Source organism: Salmo trutta, chromosome 9, assembly GCF_901001165.1.
Source record: "Salmo trutta chromosome 9, fSalTru1.1, whole genome shotgun sequence".
NCBI lineage: Eukaryota > Metazoa > Chordata > Actinopteri > Salmoniformes > Salmonidae > Salmo > Salmo trutta.
This window is the reverse complement of record NC_042965.1, coordinates 21,745,471-21,756,979: the sequence shown is the minus strand read 5'-3', so window position 1 is coordinate 21,756,979 and position 11,509 is coordinate 21,745,471. Positions and strand designations below refer to the sequence as shown.

Below are 11,509 nucleotides of genomic sequence, written 5' to 3'. Positions count from 1 at the left end.
CCAGTTACAGAGGAAGGTGTTTAGTCCCAGGATCCTTAGCTTAGTGATGAGCTTATAATGACTATTGTAGATCTGACCTGGTTTTTGTTAAATAACAACCAACACTGAAAGTACCTCATAGCGTATGTTTCCTTCGTAACATTTCTAGTGGTCTTCTCCACTGTAACAAACCACCCCCAACACAATGAGGTGTCTTGGCATTGTATGTTTTATAATAGAGCTGTTTCTTACAATATACTGCAACAACATCAATGTATTGCAATATAATTAGTTCCTTATTAATGTCAAATAAAATAAAATGTTATTGGTCACATACACATATTTAGCAGATGTTATTGTGGGTGTAGCTAAATGCTTCTTTGATCTGGCCGACTGAAAACAAGAAAGACTCAAAGAGCAGACCAGCTGTACAGCTTAAAGAGGAGTGTTCTTTTTTTTCTCTAAACAAAGTGTATGACAGAGGTGTTAAGCTGGAAAGCAGAGAGGTTCCCCTGACCCCCATGGACGGGTCCACAACACACCCTCTAATATCAACGTTCAACAACTAGCCAATTCAAGCCTCTTACAATGTTGTTGTAATGTTTTCCAGTTGTTTTAATCCCAATCACATACAAGCTTGCAGAGACAATACAATTTTAAAAAATGACATTTGATCTGAAATCACAGACAAACAAAGTCAAGAGGTTGTTTCTTTTTGCCTCCACATAAAACTATGTTGTGTGCATGAATAAATATAAAATTAAAATAAATATGTATACACTATATAGTCTATTAAATGAAATAGAACTTTGACTTTAAACCCTTTTGCTTTAACATTTTTCTCCCACACTTGCCAGCAGAATTCAGGTTCTTATTTGACACAATAAAATAAGAAAATATATGCATAATTTTTAGCATTGATTGTCATATGTTCTCTATTTGATATTTGTCATTTACATACAGTACATAGCCTACTCTCATCTGTTTTAAACACATTATAAGCTTTCAATAACATTCCTTCTTCATATATTTAAAATTCCACATAATGTGGGAGAGAGATTTCCAAAGACAAAAATAGCAAAAGACAATTGAATTAGATTTTCAGATCTTTCCTTATCACCTTTTCTATAACCATACTTTGGATCAATGAAGTTATATTGATTGATACACATAATCAATGGATAACAACAATAGAAAGCCATTTTCACTTGTACATATGCAGTACTGATCATTTACCTTGGATGAGCTTCAGACTATCTACAGTGTATTTTGTATCGTTTAAATAGGATGAAATGAATGGTCTTTCTTGCTGTTCTGCAAGCTAACTGATTCAGCCTTTCATTTTCCTTATGTATCTACATCTAACATGTCATTTTGTGTTTACACTGTCGTCATAACATTTTTTCCAAACAGTCAAAAGTCAAAAACAGCACTTTTAACGGCACATAATCACAGTACCGGAATGTACAGTATGTCCAGAAAACCATGCAAGCACATACACACTTCACTATCAGTCATGCACAATTACACACTCACTTTTGTAAACCCAAAACACACACACACACCCTTTCATAAAACACTCATACAGTGGCATACATACATGAACACACGCACAATGAGGTTACAGTACAACAGCACACACTGTCCTAAGCTAACAGCCCATAGGTAGAAAGTGTCTAGGGTGTTGCATTGGAGGTCACAGGCTAACAATCCAACATCACTACAAGTGACAGAACAGTTTCAGCTAATCACTATCACCAATAGAGAAAAAGGGAGAGGGGACACGAGAGAGAGAAAGGGAAAAAGAGAGGTGAAGTGCAGGGAAGAAAATAAGAACTGGAAACACCAGTACCCTTCATCATGACATTTTAGTGATCCATGCAGTCAAGCCAACTCACAAGGGTTTATGAATAAGGGCAGGTATCCATATACTGGTAGTATACTACACCTAGCATTTAGAACTCTGTCTAACACAATGGATGCTATTGGAATCACATTTCATTAAGGGTTGGCTCTCTATCTTCATCTCCTTGGCCCAATTCCTAAGGCGGGGTAGACAACTCGATTCAGCCGCTGGAGATTTTTATCGGATCGGATGGTCGGGAGCATAATAATAATTTGTACACTGCAAATTGACCACAATAAATTTGAAAATAACATACATTTCATACCTTGATTACATTGAAACCCGATCACATATGTCTCTTTTTTTTTTATTCGTGGGAATACTTTGGAACAGATTTACTAAATCAAACTCCTTTTCTGATGAATTCCTGGTGATTCTACATTTTTTTGGATCCAAAACTCATAAAAAATCACTTGTGGACCAGGTCCCTTAGAGAATATATGTAGCAGCAGACACAATACTGTATCAAAATGTAGGACAGGACTTGCGCTAAAGCAAATAGGGATTATTACTATTTGCGAGGAATGTTCCCTTTGGGAGTCAAACTAATCGTTCACCTCATCAAAAGACAGCATTTGCTCATGCTGTCACACATGCTAACCTGCTGACTAAGCCCCCAGGGCTGATACAGAGGGGTAAATATGCTGCTTCAAAATATCTGTGAAACAACTGGCAATATGCATTTGGTGGCCAATTCCCTCTGCCTGAGATTTGGTAATGATTTGCCCTGTAAGGTTCTCTTAAAATCAGCCAAAAACTCCCTGTATTTTCTACACCTGAGAGGGAAGAGTGACCGAGTGAGAGAGCGAGAGAGAGTGTGAGAGGAATGAGAGAATCTACAGGGAGATATACATTTGAAAACAGCTTAAGAAAAATCACACAAGACAAAGTAGTCTTCCAGTACGAGAAGCCTAACCCCAGTCCTGAAACAAATGGCACCTGAAAATGTACATTTTCAATAAAGGAAACACAGTACAGTGCATCATGTACTAAGAAACCACACAGAGTTGGTCATGTGAGCGCAGAATAACGGGCTCCATCACAACCCTCTATCCCCAGCCTCAGATGAGGCCTTCTCCTTCTCCCCATCTGTGGTGTTGTGGGCCGAGCCAGGCTGCATCTTGAGGCCCTTCATTTCGGGCAGCGCAGGGCTGCCACTGCGGCTACGGCTGTGGCTGCGACTGCGGCTATGGCTGTGTCGGGCTCTGTGTTTCTTTTTCCGGGGGCTGGGACTGCGGGACATGGTATTCACGCCAACCACGCTGCTGTCGTCCTCAGAGGTGAAATCAGAGCTGTCTTCAGAGGGGCTACCGGCAGGGCTGGAGGTGGGCAGCTGGATCTGCAGAGGAGAGATGAGGGACAGGAGGAGAGGAAGAGATACAGAAAGAAGAGCGAAGGACCAAGGAAAAGAAGTGCATAGGGAAGTAGCACAGGAAATGGTGTAGATCAAAATGAAGGAGTGGGGATGGGTGTGGAAGAACCAAAGGAGAGTTAAATGACCAATCCCATTATACTGTTTTATATATTTACCATAAAAACCAGACAGTATCACTGTAAGTACCTGGAAAGGCTCTGTCACACCCACAAGGGTGCTTGTGTTGTTGCTATAGTAACACAAGATGAAGTCTCCTGAGCCCTTGGGCAACTCTTCCTCAGTAAAGGTCACCTGCAGAGGTAAAGACAGGAAAAGAGGGAGAGAAGAATCAAAACACATAAAGATACAGTACCATGACAAGGTTCTCCAGTTCATTCATGTTTGTTATTAAAAGTTGCCCTTACCTCGTGTTCTACTCTATGGTAATCTGCCTCCTCCTGCTTGGCCCACACATAGCCTACATAGTCCTTATGGTGTTTGAATCCCACCTGGGGAGGCAAAGGCAACACCAATTCCTGATTTTACAAAAACACTTAATGTCTTAGCTAATTATGACTTCATCATGACACATTATCTGGGTTACTTCACACTTTGTTAAACATTGAAATCTGCTCTAGAAGGTTGAGAGTGAGAACCTTGTACAGCCCAATCCAGTCCCAGGAGCTGCGAGCGAAATTAGGTGCAGCCTTGAATGTGCATGTGGCATCTGTAATGCTGTTCCACTCATCCTCCACCATGATCGTCACCAGGGGCATGTCCACCTTATAGGGGAACTACACACAGAATTCTGGAGGTCAATATCATCATGGTATATAATCAATAGAACACAACATCAACATCTCTCTCCGACATAATACAGCATCAACATACAGTCTGTAGAAATCTGTTACAACAATGGTTAATCCCTGTTTATTACAGGTTACAGCGGCGATTTAGGTAAAGTTATGTGCATGTCACAATTCCGGTGACAACTGGGACATGGGGGGTGTCATGACGTTGGCCTGTGGGTAAGGTTTATGACCCCCATAAATACCTTTCTCCCTTTCCTCTCTTGACTCTACTGAAGGACTCTTGAAAAGCCTTTGTTAAACATAGAGAGTCGGGGAACATCAAAAGATGGGGGGAAAGGAACCATATTTCGGTAATCCAACCAGTTGAAAATATGCGTTGGTACTTAATGAATATGATGTCAGTTCGGTTGTCATCTGAGACATTCTTATTAATGATAGGATGACATAAACTGTATCTTGGAAAGTCTCACATGGAATTGTTGTGCAATTTAAATGTTTAAATATGAAACTATTTGTGAAAAGATTACATGGAATTTTAGCTTCCAAATGAGAGAATTGGGTTTTCATAAGGTTAGAGCTCTGCTCACTCAGTGGCCCGCCCATGTGAAGAGACATTGGTTATAAACTATGAAACACGCCCTTCTCTCCCCTCCTATATATAGCCCTTTACGAAAATATAACTTTCTGTTCCGGGTACATTAGGGCAACGGTCCGATGTCAGAAGGATTCAGATAATAAGCTGTTCCGGGTACATTAGGGCGATGGTCCGATGTCAGAAGGATTCAGATAATAAGCTGTTCCGGGTACATTAGGGCGATGGTCCGATGTCAGAAGGATTCAGATAATAAGCTGTTCCGAGGACGTGAGGACGACGGTTCCATGTTAAAAGGACTAACATGTCAACTACAGAACTAAGCCAACCTCAGCGTGAGCTTTGGTTGCGAATGGTATGAACTTTGAATTCTTATTCACTACAGAAGTGATACCTCCTAGCCGTTGAGTTAAGAGCGGCCGCTGTAAACGTGGGCTAGGAAAGGACGGACGACGGATCCAGTCTAACACACAACGACGATACTACAACTGTCACGTCCTGATCATAGAGAGCTCATATTTTTCTATGGTAGAGTAGGTCAGGGCGTGACTGGGGGGTTTTGTCTAGTTTAATTTTTCTATGTTATGTTCTAGTTTTTTTTCTGTTGGGGTTTTCGTATGATTCCCAATTAGAGGCAGCTGGTCATCGTTGTCCAGTCCAGTTTCCAGTCCACAGTCCGGAACCTCCGGAGACGGTCCGCAGTCCGGAATCTCCTGAGACGGTCCACAGTCCGTAACCTCCTGAGACGGTCCGGAGCCTCCAGAGACGGTCTGCAGTCCGGAGCCTCCAGAGACGGTCCGCAGTCTGGAACCTCCTGAGACGGTTCGCAGTCCGGAACCTCCTGAGACGGTCCGCAGTCCGGAACCTCCTGAGACGGTTCGCAGTCCGGAATCTCCTGAGACGGTCCGCAGTCTGGAACCTCCTGAGACGGTCCGGAGCCTCCAGAGACGGTCTGCAGTCCGGAGCCTCAAGAGACGGTCCGCAGTCCGGAGCCTCCAGCGACGGTCCGCAGTCCGGAGTCTCCAGCGACGGTCCGCAGTCCGGAGTCTCCAGCGACGGTCCGCAGTCCGGAGCCTCTACCAATGCTGGCGGGTTCGTAGGATGAGAGGGTTCGTCGTCCTGCACCAGAGCCGCTTCCTATGCTGGTGGATCCGCAGGATGAGAGGGTTCTTCGTCCCGCACCAGAACCGCCTCCGATGCGGGAGGATCCGCGGGATGAGAAGGTTCTTCGTCCTGCACCTGAGCCGCCACCAACACTAGACACCCCCCCTAACGCTCCCTTTTGGTTTCAGGTTTTGCGGCCGGAGTCCGCACCTTTGGGGGGGGGTACTGTCACGTCCTGACCATAGAGAGCTTGTATTTTTCTATGGTAGAGTAGGTCAGGGCGTGACTGGGGGGTTTAGTCTACTTACATTTTTCTATGTTATGTTCTAGTTTCTTTTTTCTATGTTGGGGTTTTCGTATGATTCCCAATTAGAGGCAGCTGGTCATCGTTGTCTCTAATTGGGGATCATATTTAAGTAGTTGTTTTTCCCACTTGTGTTTTGTGTGAGATTATTTTGAGTTAGTGCATGTTGCACCTCTTCGTCACGGTTTGTTGTTTTGTTTATGGTTTATTGTATGTCTTGCATAGTTTCACATTAAAATAAATGATGTGGAACCATACCCACGCTGCGCCTTGGTCTCCTTCATATGACTGACGTGACAACAATGTATCCAGTTTACCACCAGAGACATTCTTCCGAGGACAGGAAGATTTCTGTTGGGCAACACGGCCTTCCATCTACAACCAACCTACTGAGGCGCAGCTCAGAGTAAATATTTATTGCATTTTCCTTTTCCAAATGGGCGGTAATTTAGAATGCATAAGATACTGTATTTACGATAGCATAGCTTCTTCCTTTGTTCCTCAGTCTTCCCGCTCTTTCACTCAAACCCAACCCCCTTTCCTTTGTGTAACCAGCCGTCATGTCGGCTCCGTCCACCAGGGACATTTTCTGTATGACATAATTTGCATTCTGTGTATATGTAATTCTGTGATTAGTTAGGTATTTAGTAAATAAATAATTAAACCAAATTTTGTATTGCTGATTCAACTTGTTAGCCAGGGTTCGTGAAGATAACCAAGATTTCTACGATGTTCAGATGAGACTGAAATAAGGCGACGATTAATATTGACTGCTATTGATGTAAAATATTACTAGGTCTTTAAGAGTTTATTCGGAAGATAACAGCTCTATAAACATTCTTCGTGGTGCCCTGACTTTCTAGTTAATTATCTACCGGATTAGCTTAATTGGGTAATATTAATTACAGAGAAATTATTTTATAGAATAGCATGTCATATCACTTAATCCAGCATAGCTAAAGACACGACAGGGGGAAAGAGAGGAAGAGGGGCTGTGTCTCACCTGGAGGGTGAAGATGGAAGAGACAGGCTTGTGGTCGCTGACCATGTACTCCATGTGACTGCGATAGAAGTGCTGGGTGACCTTGGTCCCGTTGCTCAGCCCTAAAATAGAGCCTCTCTTCCCAGCATTAGGGGTCAGCCCAGAGGGAACTGTGGCCCTCAGACGCCACAGGATCCTGTCTGTCCACGCAGGCTTACGCTTCTTCCCACTGAGAGAGAGAGAGAAAGCGAGAGAGAAAGCAGGGGGGGTAAGAGCTGTGATGATCAGAACACTCATCTAATTTGTTCTTTAGGTGCAAGGTGGACCCCCATGTCACCACAAACCTTGTATCGTATGTATCTGTCCCCACATCAAACTTGTAAGTGGGGGGGAATTTGAGAGGACCCTCCAGAAATCCCTCCAGCACTGACTCGGTGTCTTTGGCCATGTTCAGCTGTAGAATAGGAGATAACAGTGAATACGGTTAAATTATGTGTCTTTGTTATTTTGGTCTCTGAATGCCTTCTAGTGGCATCCTCTACATTACACTCTCCGTTTAATAGTGGGCCTTCATCTTGAACATGCATCTCACCTGGTCTTTCTCCCACAGCATGGTAAGTTTGTTGTTATCAATGGCTGCTTTCACCGCCGGAATTTCCAGTTCATCAATGCGGAAATTCAGATCTCCAAACCAGAACACCACACTGTGGAGGAGGAGAATAGTATGGAGTGGACTGAGGGCAGAGCGGAAGTGTAAAGATGCCTTTAATTATAAGGTATGTCCTCAAATCACACAAAATATTTGCTTTGGTTAGGTATATCGATGGCTAAATGAGGTACTTTTAGTGTAACCGTAACTACTGTACACCCTCTATATCTTTACTGGATACAAGGGAGGGTGGACTGCTGCAAGTATGCTTTCTTATGTGTTTGTTTATTCCTGCTTAGACAATGTTTGCAATGACGATTAAAAAATTAAATGCAATCGCTATTTAGACTGTCTGTTTGTGTTGTGCTTATGTTAGCAATAGCCTACTGTTAAAACAGACAAAGAAGTTTGGTAATGTCTATTGTACAACACTTTGGTAATGTCTATTGTACAACATGTCGGTAATGTCTATTGTACAACACGTTGGTAATGTCTATTGTACAACATGTCGGAATGTCTATTGTACAACATGTCGGTAATGTTTATTGTACAACATGTCGGTAATGTCTATTGTACAACATGTCGGTAATGTCTATTGTACAACATGTCGGTAATGTCTATTGTACAACATGTCGGTAATGTTTATTGTACAATACGACGGTAATGTCTATTGCACAATATGTCGGTAATGTCTATTGTACAACACGTTGGTAATGTCTATTGTACAACACAATGGTAATGTCTGTTGTACAGTTGTGGCCTAAAGTTTTGAGAATGACACAAATATGAATTTCCACAAAGTTTGCTGCTTCAGTGTCTTTAGATATTTTTGTCAGATGTTACTATGGAATACTGAAGTATAATTACAAGCATTTCATCAGTGTCAAAGGCTTTTATTGACAATTACATGAAGTTGATGCAAAGAGTCAATATTTGCAGTGTTGAACCTTCTTTATCAAGACCTCTGCAATCCACCCTGGCATGCTGTCAATTAACTTCTGGGCCACATCCTGACTGATGGCAGCCCATTCTTGCATAATTTGTGGATTTTTGTTTGTCCACCCGCCTCTTGAGGATTGATTACAAGTTCCCAATGGGATTAAGGTCTGGGGAGTTTCCTGGCCATGGACCCAAAATATCAATGTTTTGTTCCCCAAGCCACTTAGTTATCACTTTTGCCTTATGGCAAGGTGCTCCATCATGCTGGAAAAGGCATTGTTCGTCACCAAACTGTTCCTGGATGGTTGGGAGAAGTTTCTCTCGGAGGATGTGTTGGTACCATTCTTTATTCATGGCTGTGTTCTTAGGCAAAATTGTGAGTGAGCCCACTCCCTTGGCTGAGAAGCAACCCCACACATGAATGGTCTCAGGATGCTTTACTGTTGGCATGACACAGGACTGATTGTAGCGCTCACCTTGTCTTCTCCGGACAAGCTTTTTTCTGGATGCCCCAAACAATCGGAAAGGGGATTCATCAGAGACAATGACTTTACCCCAGTCCTCAGCAGTCCAATCCCTGTACCTTTTGCAGAATATCAGTCTGTCCCTGATGTTTTTCCTGGAGAGAAGTGGCTTCTTTGCTGCCCTTCTTGAGACCAGGCCATCCTCCAAAAGTCTTCGTCTCACTGTGCGTGCAGATGCACTCACACCTGCCTGCTGCCATTCCTGAGCAAGCTCTGTACTGGTGGTGCCCTGATCCCGCAGCTGAATCAACTTTAGGAGACAGTCCTGGCGCTTGCAGGACTTTCTTGGGCGCCCTGAAGCCTTCTTCACAACAATTGAACCGCTCTCCTTGAAGTTCTTGATGATCCGATAAACGGTTGATTTAGGTGCAATCTTACTGGCAGCAATATCCTTGCCTGTGAAGCCCTTTTTGTGCAAAGCAATGATGACGGAACGTGTTTCCTTGCAGGTAACCATTGTTGACAGAGGAAGAACAATGATTCCAAGCACCACCCTACTTTTGAAGCTTCCAGTCTGTTATTCAAACTCAATCAGCATGACAGAGTGATCTCCAGCCTTGTCCTCGTCAACACTCACACCTGTGTTAACGAGAGAATCCCTGACATGATGTCAGCTGGTCCTTTTGTGGCAGCGCTGAAATGCATTGGAAATGTTTTTTTGGGATTCAGTTAATTTGCATGGCAAAGAGGGACTTTGCAATTCATCTGATCACTCTTCATAACATTCTGGAGTATATGCAAATTGCCATCATACAAACTGAGGCAGTAGACGTTGTGAAAATTAATATTTGTGTCATTCTCAAAACTTTTGGCCACGACTGTACAACACGATGGTAATGTCTATTTTACAACACGATGGAAATGTCTCTTGTACAACATGTCGGTAATGTCTATTGTACAACATGTCGGTAATGTCTATTGTACAACACGACGGTAATGTCTATTGTACAACACGTCGGTAATGTCTATTGTACAACAAGTCGGTAATGTCTATTGTACAACATGTCGGTAATGTCTGTTGTACAACACGTCGGTAATGTCTATTGTACAACATGTGAAAGGTTTTAGACCAGGCTACACTAGATAAAGACGTCAGATCATCGCCGCAGGGAGGAAGGAGGGGGAAGCGCTATCACAGTGAGCAGCAGCTATGTAAAAAATCTACACAGAGAATCTCACACATGCGCAGAAGTTTCGGGACCTTTAGCAGGTCCAAAATTAAAATAAAAAAAGCTACACCGTTGTTTATTTGTACAAGTGCCTGGGTGTAAACTTAAATGGGTGTTGTGTTCATATGTATAGTGACTAACTCGTGGTCCAGTGTTCATATGTATAGAGATTAACTCGTGGTCCAGTGTTCATATGTATAGAGATTAACTCGTGGTCCAGTGTTCATATGTATAGAGACTAACTCGTGGTCCAGTGTTCATATGTATGGAGACTAACTCGTGGTCCAGTGTTCATATGTATAGAGACTAACTCGTGGTCCAGTGTTCATATGTATGGAGACTAACTCGTGGTCCAGCACCCCTGTGGCAGCCTGGCCTTCAAACTGCTGCTGCTGCAGGATGCTCTCAAAGTCCTCCATGCGCTGCTCAGAGTTCTCCATGTGGGCCGGCAGGTGGCAGTTCAGGAAACAGATGGTGTGACCAAACACAGACATGCGGGCACTCACACCCCCTTTATTACCCTACAACAGGACCGAAGAAAGGAGAGGGAGTGAGAGAATAAAGGAAGGGGTAGAGTGAGAGAAAAAGAGAGGAACAGAATAAGGTTGAAGATTGGGGACAGGAGCAGAATGGCAAGATCAGTATGATTTAATAAAACATTCAATTTGCAAACCGAAAGAACAAATGGTACGAATAGTAACCTAGCCTATGAGACACGCCCCCAGTGCGGAAACCTATCTGAGGGCAGGAAGTTTGCGGATACATGAATGACCAGTGAATGACATGATCAATATTTAACATGCAGTGCTCTATGTGAATGAAGGCAGGACGGAGCCGTGTGCTTCCTCCTGCTGCTCTGCCTCTACAGCTCTGACCTACTAAAATACAAGAGATGACACAGCAGAGGGAGAACTGCAAAATGTGCTGATGCTTATCTGAGTTCATACAGAGAGGACAATAGAAAGACTTCACAGTAAATTACTACAGCAAAACAGGCAGACAGATGCCCTCTGCAAACTTTGATCAACTGCATCGGCTTTCATTACCCTTAAAGGGTACATAATAGGAAACAGATTATTTTAAGTTCAGATCTCATTTACATATCTAAAGAAATTATCTGGGGAGTGTTTAAAGGGATACTTTGGGATTGTGACAAATAAGCCCTTTATCTACTTCCCCAGAGTCAGATGAACTT

General features: G+C 43.0%; 1 protein-coding gene across 2 annotated transcripts in view; it reads right to left on the bottom strand.

Annotated features, from left to right (window-relative positions):
• Nucleotides 1-573: 573 nt before the first annotated feature.
• Nucleotides 574-11,509, bottom strand: part of LOC115200176 (phosphatidylinositol 4,5-bisphosphate 5-phosphatase A) — a 36,698-nt gene continuing 25,762 nt past the window's right edge. For both annotated transcript variants that reach the window (XM_029762996.1, XM_029762997.1), the window contains exons 6-13: nt 10,660-10,835; nt 7,626-7,737; nt 7,378-7,487; nt 7,055-7,262; nt 3,896-4,033; nt 3,665-3,748; nt 3,447-3,551; nt 574-3,224 (exon numbers count right to left, since the gene is read on the bottom strand). In XM_029762996.1, the coding sequence (XP_029618856.1) occupies nt 2,925-3,224; nt 3,447-3,551; nt 3,665-3,748; nt 3,896-4,033; nt 7,055-7,262; nt 7,378-7,487; nt 7,626-7,737; nt 10,660-10,835 (1,233 nt within the window). In that variant the 3' untranslated portion in view covers nt 574-2,924. The remainder of the gene's footprint in view (nt 3,225-3,446; nt 3,552-3,664; nt 3,749-3,895; nt 4,034-7,054; nt 7,263-7,377; nt 7,488-7,625; nt 7,738-10,659; nt 10,836-11,509) is intronic.